Source organism: Amborella trichopoda, chromosome 1, assembly GCF_054954075.1.
Source record: "Amborella trichopoda isolate Santa Cruz 75 chromosome 1, AtrichopodaSantaCruz75HAP2 v2.0, whole genome shotgun sequence".
In the NCBI taxonomy this organism is placed as follows: Eukaryota; Viridiplantae; Streptophyta; class Magnoliopsida; order Amborellales; family Amborellaceae; genus Amborella; species Amborella trichopoda.
In genome coordinates this window covers 43,342,916-43,362,193 of record NC_142336.1, presented here as the reverse complement: position 1 = coordinate 43,362,193, position 19,278 = coordinate 43,342,916, and the positions used below count along the sequence as shown (strand labels likewise).

At 39.8% G+C, this 19,278-nt stretch overlaps 1 protein-coding gene across 3 annotated transcripts; it reads right to left on the bottom strand.

Moving 5' to 3' along the window:
• Positions 1 to 985: 985 nt before the first annotated feature.
• LOC18442134 (ATP synthase protein I-like protein) lies at positions 986 to 12,845 on the bottom strand. Of its 3 annotated transcripts, none has more exons than XR_016055344.1 (9): positions 12,470 to 12,845; positions 8,137 to 8,186; positions 7,940 to 8,036; positions 7,737 to 7,843; positions 5,979 to 7,119; positions 5,756 to 5,847; positions 4,357 to 4,455; positions 3,212 to 3,280; positions 986 to 1,399 (listed from the first exon to the last, which is right to left on the bottom strand). XR_016055344.1 is itself a non-coding variant. In XM_011627957.3 (9 exons), exons 1-9 carry the CDS (start codon positions 12,836 to 12,838, stop codon positions 1,261 to 1,263), a joined length of 1,092 nt encoding a protein of 363 aa, XP_011626259.2. In that variant the 5' UTR covers positions 12,839 to 12,845; the 3' UTR covers positions 986 to 1,260. The 3 variants fall into 3 exon arrangements, 1 of the variants encoding a protein (XP_011626259.2); XR_016055345.1 differs by having other exon boundaries at positions 5,979 to 6,059; XM_011627957.3 differs by having other exon boundaries at positions 5,979 to 6,059; positions 7,748 to 7,843.
• Between the last annotated feature and the right edge of the window lie 6,433 nt (positions 12,846 to 19,278).

Genomic DNA, 19,278 nt, shown 5'->3' with positions numbered 1-19,278 from the left:
ATGTATTTATATTCATAATGATTATAAGCTCTTTGTTTTTTTCCAATGATATGAACATAATAGTCAGCAAACATTCAGATAAGGAAAAGACATCTCAATATTTATATATTTTTACAAAATAAAAAAAATACATAATGCACCACCCGTTTTTTTTTTCTGAAATTAAAAAAACACTATTTTTTAGGATTTTTACTGATTTTGTGAAATAATTTTAAGTCAAAATCAGCCGATTCTCCAATCTGAATCATCAATCCACCAATCCAATACAATTTTGAGGAGGCTCATTAGGGTCACCAATTCGTTTTTTAAAACCTTGATTTGTCTGTTTGTTTTCAGTCTTTCTTGAACTCTGACCCGAAAGTGCATGCTAACTCCATGATGAATGAATGGGTATAGTTTTTCTCCGACGCATGTCTTTCCAATTTGCCATGGCCATCCATACAAAAGGCAATCAAATGGTCTGCTTCCGGTAAATTCGCTTTTCATGATGCTTTTATTGGTGTAAGTTGAGATTTCCGTAAAAAATATTACTAGATTTGAATCACACAGTAGAGAAGTATATGGGGTACATGGACTGAGGAATCAGGAATGAGCTCGAGTGGTTAATAGTCGATATTAGCAACACTCAATCTCAAGTTTCATTCTTTTCACCGGACCACCAAAGAAAAAAAAAGGGAAAGGAAAAATAGATTATATCGAACTGTCTTCCCTACTTGCAAGGCAAATCAAAGTAATGGATTCTAAAAGTTCAAAACACATGGATTATTTGAGTTAATCGCCAAATAATTGGAAGAATTTCACCATGGAAAGAAGTAGCTATAGAACAAGAAAGTCCAGCTTTGATACAGCCTAACAACAATTCATTTAGCCATATAATCATTGTTTTATGCTTAGCTAAAAACAAATAACAATGTAGAAACTTCGATTTTTGTTTTGGCTAATTGAATAATTCATTGTCATTGGGTAACCCAGACAAACAATCAAGAAATTGAAAGGCACAATCCAATTAAAGAACCAAATGATCTCTAACAACATGAATTCATAAGACACATTCTTTCACATATGCTATGAACATTCTCAGAATCATAAGCATCTTGAGGGGCATCAATTATCCCCAAAATATGTAATCAGTGTGCTGTAATGGGAAAATACATATTTTTGCCTGCCCCACGTGAATTCTTTTCAAAATGGTTAAATATCAGGCAACAATAGTAAGGGTGAGAGGGGAATAAGAGGATGGAGCCACATGTACCTATAATATTACGCCTGTTCTTTCTTCTCAACGAGAGGCAGAGCAGCTTGTATGGCAAGCACAAATGTAGCAACCTTATAAGTGAAGAACCCAACGAGCATTGGAATCAAATCAAGATGCAAAAATCCATATTCCGGTACAAGCATCCTGAGTTCAGCCACAGTTCTTCAACCAAATTGTTTCACAGTAATCAAAGAATGGAAAAATCTAATTCCAAAATTATAGCAGTGCTCTTGATGTGTTACCAACTTCCTTTCAAGACAATGAAATTGGTCCTTCAAAAGATAGTTCATGAAAATATGAAGTAATTGATTCTTTGAGTACATAAAAATGGTCAGAATATCACCTAGGCAACCTTTTCCTAGTCCAAATGAAAATCAATTCCTATATGTTTAGTGCACACAAATATATTGCACTAAGATTAGCAGTAAAACACATTGCCACAATGTCCTGCAGGAAGAACTTCTATTTCTTTGTTTTTTTGGAGAGTCAGTGGGGAAGGCCCCAAGAACTTCTATTTCCATAGTGGAAAGGTAATGGCAGGTAGATTATTGGTACACTGACATACTTAGGACCCAAGACACAGCACCCAAATGTAGGGCATTGATCCTTTAACCAATCAACCAGGTCAAGATCGACATCTCTTGCAGAAGAAAGTGTAGAGCAATGAGAAGGCCACAGAGGCCACAAACTTGATATAAGGGAGGACTAACTGCTGTGAAATGTCCATAGAGCTGTATCAGCTAGCTCACCAAATTTGCAGCATAATACAGATGAGATTTTACCCAGAAAATACTACCAAAATGTAGGGTTAAGTAGAGGAGCAACTTGATAATTGAAGTAACCTGACATTGAACTTGGAGAGAGTGTTAATGCTTTTCGGTCAAGCATATTATTGTCCATGGTATACTTTGTTTGGAAGATGGATATTCCATGGAGACGTATTTACAACCTCAATAACATAAAAATAAAGTTAAGGCATCCTTGATATCAAACTAGGATGTTGCTGATGTGCCCCTGGTTAGGGTTGTAAAACGATATCTCATGTATTATCTTATTTTTAATAAAACGGGTAGGGGCCCATCATCCCCATTGATTCACTAAAAAAAAAAAAAACGATTTCTACCAGGAAGCAGGAACACATTTATGCAACAGGACTACCCCATGTAAGAACAATGCCATCAATATATAATAAGAGAATCATGACAATGCCTGAAGCAGAATACTGCACAAAGATAACAGGCCTTCTCCATGTCCACCTTCATAGGTAACTTAACACGAGCTCCATCCTAAAGACATGGACAATACTCAATATTCTTTGGGTTTCACAATGGTTTTATATGACTTCAAAAACCCACCATTGGGGACAAAAGTGTGAACTCCAATGAGGTTGCTTGAACCTGGAGATATTCTGCCCAACCAATGGTTCCCAGGAAAACAATGGAAGATTTAATTCACTAATTAGTTTGAACTTCACATGAAATTCAACAAGTAGAAGCAATGACCAACTCATGCACTTTGCATGTGCTCAACCACTTGAAGTAAGTGTTGACATACACAGAATTTAATAAATTTCAACTTCAAAAACCAGTTATAGAAGAATAGCAGAAAGACAGTGCATAAGTTGACAATGATAACAAGATAACCAAAATGTTGAGGACAGTTTCATAAATCTCAACTTCAAAAGCCAGTAATAGAAGAATAGCAGAAAGACAGTGCATAAGTTTACAATGACAACAGGATAACCAAAATGTTAGACTGATAACCATAGGCACTACATGCTAAAGGAAGCGATTAGGAATTTAGGACAGAAGAACTACGATTTATAAATTATTGCAGTATAAGAGATATTCACATTGGAAACAAGAAAGGCAACAACGTGCAGAAGTTCAAACAGAAGAGTTCCGTTTCCACCATATCCTGCTAAGCAAAGAGGCAAATAAAATCCATTTTTCTTACCCATTCCAACGATTATAGATCATGACTAAGATCACTGGTACGAATAGCCTCGGCTGTCCAATTGCTCCCCTGAGAATGAAATTTAAGTAAGAAATCAACAATTCTTTTTTGAAAAATAGCGTCTGTTGAAATAAAAGTTTCAGTTTTGTAACCATATAATACATATAATAGTATTGAAGTACATGAAATTCTCTGAAACACTAAAATTTTTTTAGAATTATAATAGAGAGAAGGATAGCTACCATAATGGAGCAGTTAGGAACTGAGAAAAATTTCTAAAATTGTAGTTGATGACTGAAAATTTTTTAGAATTATAATAGAGAGAAGGATAGCTACTATAATGGAGCACTTTGGAACTGACAAAAATTTCTAAAATTGCAGTTGATAAGTGCTGGATGACAGTTTAGAAACTTTCAAAATTTCAGGTTTTCTATAGTGAAAGAAGATTCTCAATTTGACACTTTAAATCAGAAATACTTGCTTAAAGAAAGCCACGGTTGTATTTTTCACTACTAGGGTAACCGTTCTTATCAAACCATAGTTGTTGGAACGGAATCAAAACGGGTTGGGATAGGGATCGCAAACTGGGGGTTCGTGAAAGGCTAGAAGATCCCTATAGTTGGGGCATTGTCTGTATAACGCCATATGTTAGGGATTCAGATCCCTAAGTGTTAGGGATCTTGATCCCAACCTTTTGGGGATCTTGATGCCGACCTATTGGGATCTCGATCCCAGCCTTTTGGGATCATGCTCCTAGCAATAAAAAGTACACAGTCTAGGACTATAGATACTCTTTAAAGTAGAGATCTCTTTGTTTTTAACTAGCGAACAATGTAGTTATATTAAAAGTATAGTTTCATTGCTAGCTGGTCTGAAAATCTTCATTTTGGTTGTTATCTTGGTCTTTGACGTGGGGATTGAGATCCTGAAATTTAAAATCAAGATCCTTTGAAGATCCTTTTCCCGAAATGTGGGAGCGAGATTCCATAGAGGGATTGCCACCTAGGTTGGGAGATCCCAGCAACTATGTATCAAACTATAGAATACCAAATTGCAGCAAAAACTACAAATACCACATAGAGCATAACAAACTAAGATGTCATGGCCAGATCAAATATAATCATTTTGTTTCACAACAAATGTACCTGAGAAGACCTTTAGCTCCCCCTCCACCTGCCGCAGAATCCACACTATTACCCAGCATACGTATGTAGAAGATAGATCCAAGCAATCCAGCACCAAAGCTGAAGAAAAAGAACAAAATCATATTCAAAGACTTACATGTGATGCTTACACGAGCACATTATTCATGTCAACCAAGGAACATCATCCTTAAATACATTGATAATTGCTGTCACATGCCTAGGTCAACCAACATTCATAGCCTCACAATCCAGCATAAAAGCTGAAGACAAGGATATTTGTGCAAGGTTTATTTTCCTTAAAAAAAAGTCACATTTACACAAAAATCAATGCAATTTGAAAGACTACAGTCAGCACCTTTTACTTCTGATAAATAGTACAATCAGCTTGTTCATTTTCAGCAATCACATTTTCCCAAATGAGAAATATGTTGTTTCCTCCCACAATTTGTTGAGCGCAAATCTTAAATAAATAATGATACAGAGACTTTTGCATGCCAATGCTTCATTGATAAACTTATTGGATGGGTTTAGACTCAGGTTGAGTCCATCTTAATCAATATGTTATTTTCTTTTTATTTAAAAGGAGAGTGGAATAGTGGTGTTTCGCCTGTTCTTATAATGACATAAGGGCATGACAAACACGGGCGGGAACTGTTAGTTTGACCAGCATTGGAAAAGTTGGGAAATGGCATATTTACCACATAATTTTCCTTTTCCAAATGCAGACCAAATCTATTATTACATTAGAGAATCATCAATGTAATTGTTTATGTATTTCTCTATATCACATGAAATATACAAAAAGCAGAACAGCTTAATTGTAGAGGACAAAGTTATAAGAAAATTAAAAAAATGGTGCGGTTTGTATACAGCCGAGGCTCTAAACAATCAAATTAGAGCCCACCTTCAAATAGTGTCGAGAAATATGGTTTCATTACTGAAAAGTTTTGTCATAGCCTTAAATTATACTTTCATCTTTAGTTATAAAATTTAAAGCTTCAAAAATAGTGTAGATCGAGCAGATCTATGAAAACTTGAAAATCTTAAAAATTGACAGTCCAAAAATGCGTTACAAGATGCACTATTTCCAAAACTTGAAATCCATTTCCTTCTCATGTCCATGCATCTCGATGTCGAGATGATCAATTTGATGATATTTGGGCATCAAAACAACCTCTTCTAATGAAAGTTTTGAGGTAGGCTCTAATTTGATTGTTTAGAGCCTAGGCTCTATATAAACTTTTCCCATTAAAAAAAGAAGAAAAACTGTGTTTGGAATTTCTTCATAAATGAATAATCCATTATCAATTAATTATTACCAAAGCGCAGCATCTATGCATCATATAGTTAAAGAGCTGCAAAAATACTATAGATTCCAATTCTGAACAACCATATCTACCTCGCAGCAATTTCTGGAGAATAGCTAACATAAGCAGATAGAATGCCAATCCCACCTATACCAACTGTAAGAAGTTGCATTTTTTGTTTCAACTGCAACAATAATAGAGACATTAGACACAAGAGAAGCAGTTCAATAACTCTAACTCACTAAAAGAAACTTCAAAATAAAGAAAACGGCATTTTTTATCCTGCTGCAATTGACCATGTATAAGGTTTCCTACCTGACGATATTGCTCCCTGGCTCGAGCTGCTAAAATCTTGGGGTCCTCTCTACTTCGTTTTAAATTGCGCAACATTACATCCTGTAGTTATGTCTTACATCAAAAGTAAAATATAACATCCAAGGATAAAATATTTCAACAAAAGTTTTTTATCATATCTAATGCGTGTAATTAACATACAATTTTAGCTATTCTAAAATAAAAAGAGGAAGAAACAGGTCTAGCTAGGTTTCAGAAAGAATGTTACATGGAAACAAAATGCTTAACTTTCCAGCCAAAATTGGATGGAATTTTACGAAGCTAAAAACAAGGTGTGACCATGAAAGGTTGCGGAATAGTGTTGAAAAATGGATAAAGAACCTGAAGTATATGATTATAAGTCATGTTTCTCAATGGTTTAGGGGCCAAAATACAAGGGTGCCATCCCCTTTGGCCAAAAAAAACTAAAAAAAGCAAAGAAAAAAAATAGGACCAATTTCCTACGAGAGCCATGGAATTTTCCACTTTGAATGAGGTCCTAGATGGAAATGGGCCCAAAAGAAGTCTGGAATTCAGGGTTTTCAAAATATGAATAAAAAATTAAATCTAATGAAATAATAAATCAACAAGGAATGAGAGTGTAATATGAATTAAGAAAAAACTCTGCAACAGTGTAATATGAATAATAAAAAAAATCTTCATTTAAAAAATAAAGATAAATGCATCCGAATGGACCACATGTAGGTGATGAGGAAGAATGCACACACACATGGACAGACACACCCACCCACCCCCACGTGCGCGCACACACACACACAGACAGAGAGAGAGAGAGAGGTATATTTCTTAAAGGTAGAGAGAGACAAGTCAGCTTATTTGTAGGAAATTAGGCAGAGAGAGAGAGAGGCATATTTCTTAAGGCAGACAGGCATTAAAAGAGAGATCATGCTCCAAGAGACGAGACAAACAGGCCATTGAATCTGCATTCTTCAGCATCATAAGAGAATCAAATACAAATGCCTACGATCAAAGGCTAGTCTTGTATATATGCGATTACAGTAGTATGCAGTAACATTTCATCATTTTCCTTTAAGAATATCATGGTATATCCAGTTTGGAATTCAGGTCATTTGTAGGCCTTGTACAGAATGTGTACTGCAACCTACATACAGAAGTTAATATGTGATATCACTCTTATTGCATAATCCCCAGTGACATTCAATTTTATTATTTATTACATATGAAAAAAAAGCAAGCAATATAAAGTTTGAATGTAAAAATATTTCTTATGGAAATCTCGTAAATATTTCTTACGGAAATCTCGTAAGACTGATTCATAACTAAAGGAATATTCTTTTGAATAAACACAGGTATTCCAAGAATAATTCAAAAATATTGAGACAGAGCAAAAGGAAAACGGTAATCAGTTATTTCATAACTAAAAACTAAGCAACAGCCTTTTAAAAAATTGCCAAGCCAACTTGGGACTCGCATGAGTCAGCATGGTTCGTGCCCGTAAGTGCAGAAGCAAACCTTTAAGACACACCCTGAGTCCCACCCTAAACCCTTTTTTTTCTTTTAAAAAATCACTGGTCAAAGTCAGTGTCTGAGTTGGACTGAGTGACACAGGCTCAGGACTCTAGCAAGTATGAGACCAAGTCCACGATTTTGAACACTGCTAACATTTGAACTATTAAAAAACACAGAAGAAATAAACCATATCGAAACTATAGAATGTTCTAGGTTGATAAAAACTAGAAGTCCAAAACAGAAAAATACTTTTTACTCACGCTTCCACCAGTTGCAGCCTTAGTAGCTCGGTCCCATTTCGCTTGTTCACGTCGTGTTGGCACAAATCTCCACTTGAATCCACTACTGCCAGCATCCTGAGAATCATCGACACCAGTTTCGAAAGTAATGAAATATTAAGAAATGGGGTAATATGGATTGTAAAGCTGACTGATTCACCAAATTAATCTTACCGCACTTAATGACTGACCAAGCCTAGCGGCTTCCACTTGTTGTTCTAACACAGGCTTTGAAGGTTTACAAAGCTCTTCACTCAAGTCAATCTCGATACTATTGATGATGGCAACAAATATATCATTTTAAATGAGCACCAAAAAAATTGCCACACTAGAAAATAATGATCATAAAGCTTAGAGATCTAAATAAATACCTGTCAAGACTCATTGCTCTATTCAAGCTAAGAAATCCAGATGGTTCTTCCTAACCCCAACAACAGAAAGTGAAGACCATATAAGTTAACTAGGAACATAGAACGCAAACAAATGGAATTGTTACAAAAGAGAACCTAAAAATGAGAACCATTAGAAATATTGTTATGCATCTAAAACTATAAGCTGTGCGTAAGTCAATTGCTTTTGATAGAAATTACATCAAAAACCCAGTGCACTGAGTATTGTAAATCCAAACCCAAGAAAACCTCTAAACAACTTGGCAAGTCCTCAAAGACCTCATCACATTTAGAATTTCGTAAGTCCTCAAAGACCTCATCACATTTAGAACTCCTTTGATCCTAGGTTTGGCCAATCTTTCTTCATTTTCATATTTAAACGATATGAGTGTAACATAATCAATGCTACAGATCTCAGGGATCTCGCTCTAGCACTCAATGAAACGGATCTCCAGGGGATTGCGATTTTGAAATTTGGAAGTTCAAACCCAATTCTTTGGGATCACAATCCACAGCATACTACCATATCCTAGGGTTCTTAAGTCAACTGAATTGAGGTTCTGTTAACATGGGGTCGAGGTCCCATGAACATTGGTTCAAGAATCAAAAACAAATATATTGATTTATGCACACATACGTGATTTCCAATGGTGGTAGACTACAGGATCCATCGTTTACAGGTCATTAGTTCAAAGCTCAGGCTTCAACTTGATATCTATATTCTTATTACTTTATTTTGACGAAGAAAATACGAGGTAACAGCTTCTTTGCACGACTAGCATCAGTTAACACTTTTCAATATTATATAATAAATTTGTTGCATTTTTTGTTCATACATGCAATTTCCTGTGTTGATAGAATATATTGTACTTCTATCCGTTCTGGCATTTTTAACAGGAGTTTAATCCTTGAGCTTCAAGTAAATACTGATGCTAATGCTTTCGCTTATCAAGGAAGAAGAATGATTGCATGGCTAGGATTGTAGTAGAAAAAGTTACATAAATCCATAAACTGCACTCAAAGAAATATGAAAAATTAGATTATTATATAATTTTAAATTTTTTTAAGTATTTTTATAAGATTTCAATTTCTTTAGACTACCATCAAATGAGTACAAAAATATTAAACTATCGTACAATGGATTTTAAATTTTTTAATAAAATTATAATTTTTAAATAATTAATTGATTATAATATTATACTGACTGTTCCCTTGCCCTAGGGAACCCAATTTAAGTACATACGAGGACCTCGATTTTTAACCAGATAGAGCTCAGACCCTTAGAATTTTTCATGTGATCCCAAGAAGTTATAATCAAGTGCCCCAACAAGTCGGGATCAGGATCCCCAGATTTTAGGATGTAATGACAACAATCCCAAGCCTAGGGATCTTCTATCCTATCATGATCGAGAAACAGGTTCCGGACCTAGTCGAGGTCCCGGTCCAGATCCCGACAACTATGAGCATCATACTAGAAAATTAAGATTCATCTAAGGTAGTTAAAATCCCCACGAGCTCATACCCTTCCCATATTGAAATTCTAGCTTATTTGTCTATGCATCATATGTCATTAGCATAAGCCAATACCATCTATCTTGAATTGCAACAATACCACTCAACCCGCAGTCCATGGCAACAAACCCTTCAAGCAATCTTAATACGGATAAAGAATCACCCTTCACTAACACCAAATTTGGAAAATGAATGGTGAAGATACACATGCCAAACAATATGAGGCATTAACTAAGGCATTAACCTCAACCCAAAAGAAATGCTTCATCCCTAGAGGATTCACAAAAAACCTGATGATCTTACCAGGTTGGGTGTCTCTTTTAGCAAAGTAGAAACTAGACCCATTCCAATTATGCAAAAGTTACATCCTCCACTCCCACCTGTCTCCTATCATTTCCATAGTTTTATATTACAAGATTGTCCATTCCCACTTTATTTTTTTGACAAAACATAATATTGTTGCCAATGTTCGAAAATTCATCTGTCGGACCGCCTAGGTGGTTGCCTAGGCGGAAAAAAATTAAAAAACGACTAGGCGCTGACGAGGAGGGACAATTAGGCAGCCTACTTCTAGGCGCCCGCCTAGGCGCTACAGTCTAGGCATCGCCTCATGACAGCTTGCAAAAAGGCGGAAAAGGGTCTCGACGAGGGTAAAAAAAGTCAATTTCCCCCTAAGAAGGGGGGGAAAAGGGTTTTAGGGGTATTCTAAACCCCCAAAACCAAAACCGTGCCTTTTAGGAAGAGAAAAACTCCCCAAAAACCACTCTTTTGTGATTTATTGAAAGATCGATAAAATTTTTATTTTTTCGATTTCTTCCCAAAACAAAGGCAATAGTTTGTGGGTAGATTTGGAGCTTCTAGCAATTGATTTTGAGGACTTTTAGCAACCCCATAGATGAGGTTTGCACAGGCATCGATTTGATTTTGATATTTTTAAAGTATTGTCATATTTGAAAAAGGATTTTGATTTGATTTTTTGCTACAACGTATTATGTTGTGAATCATTTGTCTTTTCTTTTACAATATATTTACATGCTTGTATTTGAAAGATTTATTTTTTTGTTATTAATTGAATTTTTCCTCTTTTAAATGATGAAATTGGGCATATATCGTATTTTTTTATGAATAGTTTATTCCATTTTTGTACAATGTGTCATGCTTTGATATTTTATTATTTTTGTTTTATTTTTTGATAAATTATTAATTACATGATATCTTAATGAATTAAGTCTTATGTAAAAGTGAAACTAAGATCTTATATACTCATTTAAGTCTTACTATAAAGTAAAATTAAGTCTTACTGTTTTAAAACTAACATCTTAATGATATCATATATATTAAATTCTTAATAATATGATATCTTAATGAATTAAGTCTTACTGTAAAAATAACATAGTAACATCTTAATCTTATACATTCATGTAAAACTAACATAGTAAAATTTTTGGTTTGGGGTTGGGGGAAGAGGGGCAGTTCAATTTTTGTGAGGGCACCCTATTCTTGGGCGGGCCCTTGCGCTTTCTTGAACACTGATTGTTGCTAACATCGAATAAATGGTGGTTCTTAAAGAGCCTGTAATCAAACACCAAATGAAATTCACATTTAGAAGCCTGCAAATTGTGGCTTCTAGATTGGGAGCCTTTTCATATTTTTTTCATTTTTTCCTTTCCCAAAGATTTTCCCAAAATGTTTATCTCTCAGTTCAATGCAAAATACAAAATTTTACATCACACTTAGCTTGGTAACATTGACCATATCATCACCATCATCTTCATTGTCTAAGCCTTATCACAACTATTTGGGGTTGGCTACACACGAATCCACCATTCCGCTCTATCAAGGGTCGTACCCTTTGTCATACTAATATCTTTTCTCACTATTTCTATCCATGTCCTTTAGGACTTCTACTAGCCCTTTTGTAGTATTCTACTTGAACCAAATCACTCCTCCTAACCATGGCTATTCTTGGCCGATGCTGCCCATGACTAGACCACCTAAATCGAATTGCCCTAGTTTTATAGCCTATTGGAACTACCCCTAAGTTCTTTCAAATGTATTCATTTTGAATCTATCCTTCCATGTCTTGCCACTCATCCATCTCAACACCCTCAATGTATTCATTTTGAATTCTATTCGTTCTTGTCTTGCCCCTAATCCATCTTAACACCCTCATCTTAGCTACACTCATTTTATAGATATGTTGTTTCTTGAAAGCCCAACATTCTGTCTCAAAAAGCATGATTAGTCTAATAGCCACCCTATAGAACTTACCCTTGAGTTTCATCGATATACAATTTCATCGATATACAACAATCACATAAGACTCTAAACGCACATATCCACTTCGTCTACCCAGTTCTAATTCTAGGAGCAACATCTTTTTTAATTTCTCCTTTCCCATGAACTATGTACCCAAGATATTGAAAATAATCTCTTCGAAATACTTCTTCGCTATCAATCTTAACTAATTCATCGGTTCTACACCTATTATTATTAAACTTGCATTTCCATATATTATGTCTTAATCCGGCTAACATTGACCACATGAAATCCAACATCTGATCATATATCTTCATTTTCATCCACTAACCATATATGACTTTAATAAATATAAACACATTTCCAACTAAGTAAAACTGCAACCTACAAGCTTCCACTGTAACTTTAAAATTCAACAGGAGCACAAATAAACAATGGCGCTCGATTTCACAAAAGGATAGCACATTGATCACAATTCCTTCAATATTCACCTAAAATTAATCGCAAACTTGAAAACAATCAAAACAAATAGGAAATGAAATGCCTTAGCAGGAGGCTCGACTGGCTTGTCCTCTTCAAGCAACCGCTTCATCCGACCCATAAACTCCTTATTCCAAATGAAATCATCGGTTGCAGTCAATGGGTCCTCGTTTCCTCCACCCCAATACTTCCTGAGCTTGCTCGTCAATGGAGGTCCACCATATTCACCTGGAGCGTCACCAGTCGACCATTTCAGGGGCTTCTTCTTAGGTAATATTACATACGCCTCCTTAGGACTAGGGCTAGGGTACGGGTTAGGGTCAGGTTTTGGAACAGAGGTTGCAGAGAAGGGCTTGGAAGCCATGGAAGTGGAATTAGGGTTTCTGGTCAGAAGCCACACAACGCGGCCGGTGCAGAAGAAGCACACAGCCATGACTCACATTTTGCGAACGGAGAGACGGATGGGTTTTGATTGGAGGGAAGGCCGTAATTGGAAGAGGGGCCCATTGGATGGGACCCACCTATCCACTGGCCCCCACCTACTTCTTAGGGAAATATCCAGTAATACGGTGCGGACTGGTAAAATATACGCGGTAGCGTTCGTATTTTGTTATTCGGTAATCTAAATCGATTCGAATAATAAAAAAATTTTATGGCCTGTATCTCCAATTTGGGTGGGGTAGCTCTCATCTTATTTTTATATAAAAATTAAAAAAATTTAATAATAAGAAACGAAAATAAAAAAAAATTTAAGTTGATTTGAGCTGTTATGGACGTCGATGAAGAACAATTTTTTATGTAATCATAATAAAAAAATTTCTACTTCCCTTTATCTCTAATTTAACTTGTAGCCCGCTATCAGCTCTCATATACAAACAAAAAAAATAAAATAATAATTAATAATCAATGAAAAATTACACAACACAATTATAATACAAATTTGTACACAATATAATCTTTTTAAGATATTAGTAAAAGTTGAAATAAGATACCTCTTTAACCAAACCTTCGAGTTTACTAATCAAACTTCTCCCCATTTGTTAATTTGTATCATAAAGATTTAGATTTTAGTATCATAAATTTATTGCTTATTTAAAATTATATATAGAGACGTTTGAAAGATTTATATAATAAATAAATAAAAATAAGGTTTATCACAATAAAATCATGTTATTCCAATTATATTATTCCAATGACTTATCATGTTGAAACCAAAGTCTAATCATGTTAGTCAAACATAGCCCTATTTTTCATATTTGGATAGTAATGCATTTCTCATATTTCTTACCGACATAGCCAAACATTAGCAATGTATTTCCCAAGTTACATCTAAATACTACCCAAACAGTGACAATCCATTTGCAAGTAATATATTACGCAGTAATGTATTACACCCGTAATGTACTTCACAAACAATATATTTTCAGGTGTCCAAACGGCCCCTAAATGTTTAGAGCCAATTACGTATGGACATTATTGGGTGTTCAATTACCAAATGAGCACTCGTTTGTTCGAAATTATGAGTATGACCATTTTTATGCGGTAATGTTTTTTTCATGCACTGCATCATGTCTATCAATGCAAACACTGGACATGGGCAGCCGTTTAAAATTAGGTAAATTTGGTGTCCAGTGTTTGAAATACCAACTTGCGGCCTGATTTCCTGCTCTAACTCTCTATTTTTTTTAGCAAATTACATATAGACTATATTGGGAGAGGTTTATTACTATTTAGCAATGATTTAAAAAACGAATCGGTGACCCGGATCGGGCACCTCAAAAATCGATCCAGATCGGCGAATCGGCTATCTGGATCGGGAATCGGTTGGATTAAAGCTTCAAAAAAATTATTAAAATTCATTATAAATGTTGTTTTTTAAGAATCCAATAAAAACTGAGGATACTACATTATTAACTTTCATTTTTTTTATCAATTTGTGAATATTGAGATATTCCTACCCTGTATAAATTTATTTTAACTATTAAATTTGCATCACATAAAAAAAAAATCATAGAATTATCATGGATAAAATATATAATTATATATGGACTATTATAAAGAGTAGACTAATCATGAAAGAATGGCCATTAAAATCTCGTTTTGGCAAAAAACCCTAACCCTCTAAAAAAACCCAAACTATTACAGCCTAACTAATGTATTATAACAAATTAAAAATATTTTATAATATTATCTAATTTAAAATGTATTATTGACAACTGTAAGAAAAATAGTACATAACATGATTTATAATGTAAAAATTCATAAATAAAATAAAAGATTTGGTTATCAATGTAAAACTTAATAAAATGCATACAAATTTTGGAAATAACACTTCAATTTTTCAAAAATTTATTTTTTAAGGTTTCTATAATAAATTTAGTAAAAGAGATTGTTAGTACAAAGATGGAGATTTCAAATAGAACAAACTTTTTATTTTTATTTTTTTTATACCTTTCATATTATTTACAAAAATAATTATACCATTATATACAACAAAAATTAACAGTTATATAAAAAATTAATTTTTTTATTTTTCATTTTTTTATGTCTTTTATATTATTTAAAAAAATATTTATATTTATACCAACCACTATATACACAAAAAAAATATTTATATTTATACCAACCACTATATATGCAACACATGCCCAAATGATTCGAAAACAACAAAAATATTTATACCAACCACTATATACACAACAAAAATGCAACACATACCCAAGGGGATTCAAACGCAACACATGCCCAAGGGGATTCGACTTTGGGACCTCAAGTAAACAATTCAAAGTCATAACTATCAAGCCATCTAACTACATGTGATTTAAAAACTACTGATTAATAGGCTATATTTACATTTCGTTTTCATTTAATGATGTTTGGGAATTATCCCACATCGAAAGATGGGTATTCAAATTTGGTATATAAATACTTATGCAATATGAATTATAAAATGTGTATAAAAATATTAGGGTAACCTCGCATGTGCGTGTGGACATACGTGTGCGCGTATGAGTGTGCGTGGGGCACGCTCGCACGTGCGTTCGGACACACGTGTGTGCGTGGGGCACGCTTGCACGTGCGCTCGGACACACGTGTACACGTGTGAGTGTGCGTGGGGCACGCTTGCACGTACGCTCGGACACCCGTGTGCCAGTGTGACTCTGCGTGGGGCACGCTCGCACGTGCGCTCGGACACACGTGTGTGCGTGTGAGTGTGCGTGGGGCATGCTCGCACGTGCGCTCGGACACCCGTGTGCGAGTGTGAGTGTACGTGGGGCACGCTCGCACGTGCGCTCGGACACATGTGTGTGCGAGTGTGAGTGTGCGTGGGGCACGCTCGCACGTGCGCTCGGACACCCGTGTGCGAGTGTGAGTGTACGTGGGGCACGCTCGCACGTGCGCTCGGACACACGTGTGTGCGTGTGAGTGTGCGTGGGGCATGCTCGCACGTGCGCTCGGACACCCGTGTGCGAGTGTGAGTGTACGTGGGGCACGCTCGCACGTGCGCTTGGACACATGTGTGTGCGAGTGTGAGTGTACGTGGCGCACGCTTGCATGTGCGCTCGGACACATGTGTGTGCGTGTGAGTGTGCGTGGGGTACGCTTGCACGTGCGCTCGGACACCCGTGTGCGAGTGTGAGTGTACGTGGGGCACGCTCGCACGTGCGTGTCATGTGTGAATCGGGCTGAACCGTATGGGAACTGGCGGTTCCACTGTAGAACCGGCCTGAACGGGATGGGAACCGACAGTTCCACTCTAGAACCGGGCTGAACCACACGTGTGAGTGTGCGTGGGGCACGCTTGCACGTGCGCTCGGACACCCGTGTACGAGTGTGAGTGTACATGGGGCACGCTCGCACGTGCGCTCGGACACACGTGTGTGCGTGGGGCACGCTCGCACGTGCGCTCGGACTCACGTGTGGACATGTGAGTGTGCGTGGGGCATGCTTGCACCTGCGCTCGGACACCCGTGTGCAAGTGTGAGTGTACGTGGGGCACGCTTGCACGTGCGTGTCATGTGTGAACCGGGTTGAACCGTATGGGAACCGGCGGTTCCACTGTAGAACCGGGCTGAACCCGTGTGCGAGTGTGAGTGTACGTGGGGCACGCTCGCACGTGCGTGTCATGTGTGAATCGGGCTGAACCGTATGGGAACTGGCGGTTCCACTGTAGAACCGGCCTGAACCTGATGGGAACCGACTGTTCCACTCTAGAACCGGGCTGAACCACACGTGTGAGTGTGCAAGGGGCACGCTCACACGTGCGCTCGGACACACGTGTGGACGTGTGAGTGTGCCTGGGGCATGCTTGCATCTGCGCTCGGACACCCGTGTGCAAGTGTGAGTGTACGTGGGGCACGCTTGCACGTGCGTGTCATGTGTAAACCGGGCTGAACCGTATGGGAACCGGCGGTTCCACTGTAGAACCGGGCTGAACCCGTGTGCGAGTGTGAGTATACGTGGGGCACGCTCGCACGTGCGTGTCATGTGTGAATTGGGCTGAACCGTATGGGAATTGGCGGTTCCACTGCAGAACCGGCCTGAACCGGATGGGAACCGACGGTTCCACTCTAGAACCGGGCTGAACCACACGTGTGAGTATGCGTGGGGCACGCTTGCACGTGCGCTCGGACACCCGTGTACGAGTGTGAGTGTACATGGGGCACGCTCGCACGTGCACTCGGACACACGTGTGCGAGTGTGAGTGTACGTGGGGCACGCTCGCACGTGCACTCGGACACACGTGTGTGCGTGTGAGTGTGCGTGGGGCATGCTCGCACGTGCGCTCTGACACCCGTGTGCAAGTGTGAGTGTACGTGGGGCACGCTTGCACGTGCTCTAAGGACACATGTGTGTGCGTGTGAGTGTGCGTGGGGTACGCTTGCACGTGAGCTGGGACACCCGTGTGCGAGTGTGAGTATACGTGGGGCACGCTCGCACGTGCGTGTCATGTGTGAATCGGGCTGAACCGTATGGGAATTGGCGGTTCCACTGCAGAACCGGCCTGAACCGGATGGGAACCGACGGTTCCACTCTAGAACCGGGCTGAACCACACGTGTGAGTATGCGTGGGGCACGCTTGCACGTGCGCTCGGACACCCGTGTACGAGTGTGAGTGTACATGGGGCACGCTCGCACGTGCACTCGGACACACGTGTGCGAGTGTGAGTGTACGTGGGGCACGCTCGCACGTGCGCTCGGACAACCGTGTGTGCGTGTGAGTGTGCGTGGGGCATGCTCGCACGTGCGCTCTGACACCCGTCTGCAAGTGTGAGTGTACATGGGGCACGCTTGCACGTGCTCTAAGGACACATGTGTGTGCGTGTGAGCGTGCGTGGGGTACGCTTGCACGTGCGCTGGGACACCCGTGTGCGAGTGTGAGTGTACGTGGGGCACGCTCGCACGTGCGTGTCATGTGTGAATCGGGCTGAACCGTATGGGAACTGGCGGTTCCACTGTAGAACCGGCCTGAACCGGATGGGAACCGACAGTTCCACTCTAGAACCGGGCTGAACCACACGTGTGAGTGTGCGTGGGGCACGCTCGCACGTGCACTTGGACACACGTGTGGACGTGTGAGTGTGCGTGGGGCATGCTTGCACGTGCGCTCGGACACCCGTGTGCAAGTGTGAGTGTACGTGGGGCACGCTTGCACGTGCGTGTCATGTGTGAACCGGGCTGAACCGTATGGGAACTGACGGTTCCACTGTAGAACCGGGCTGAACCCGTGTGCGAGTATGAGTGTACGTGGGGCACGCTCGCACGTGCGTGTCATGTGTGAATCGGGCTGAACCGTATGGGAACTGGCGGTTCCACTGGAGAACCGGCCTGAACCGGATGGGAACCGACTGTTCCACTCTAGAACCGGGCTGAACCACACGTGTGAGTGTGCAAGGGGCACGCTTGCACGTGCGTTCGGACACCCGTGTACGAGTGTGAGTGTACATGGGGCACTCTCACACGTGCGCTCGGACACACGTGTGTGCGTGTGAGTGTGCGTGGGGCACGCTCGCGCGTGCGCTCGGACACACGTGTGGACGTGTGAGTGTGCGTGGGGCATGCTTGCACGTACGCTCTGACACCCGTGTGCAAGTGTGAGTGTACGTGGGGCACGCTTGCATGTGCGTGTCATGTGTGAACCGGGCTGAACCGTATGGGAACCGGCGGTTCCACTGTAGAACCGGGCTGAACGGGATGGGAATCGATCGTTCCACTCTAGAACCGCGCTGAACCGGATGGGAATCGGTGGTTCCACTATAGAACCGGGCTGAACCGTATGGGAACTGGCGGTTTCACTGTAAAACCTGCCTGAACCGGATGGGAACCGACGGTTCCACTCTAGAACCGGGCTGAACCACACGTGTGAGTGTGCGTGGGGCACGCTTGCACGTGCGCTCGTACACCCGTGTACGAGTGTGAGTGTACGTGGGGCACGCTCGCACGTGCGCTCGGACACACGTGTGTACGTGTGAGTGTGCGTGGGGCACGCTCGCACGTGCGCTCGGACACCCGTGTGCGAGTGTGAGTGTACATGGGGCACGATCGCACGTGCGCTCGGACACACGTGTGTGCGTGTGAGTGTGCGTGGGGCACGCTCGTACGTGCGCTCGGACACATGTGTGGACGTGTGAGTGCGCGTGGGGCATGCTTGCACGTGCGCTCGGACACGTGTGCGAGTGTGAGTGTACGTGGGGCATGCTTGCACGTGTGTATCATGTGTGAACCGGGCTGAACCGTATGGGAACCAGCGGTTCCACTGTAGAACCGGGCTGAACCGGATGGGAACCGATCGTTCCACTCTAGAACCGGGCTGAACCGTATGGGAATCGGTAGTTCCACTATAGAACCGTGTTGAACCGGATGGGAATCGGC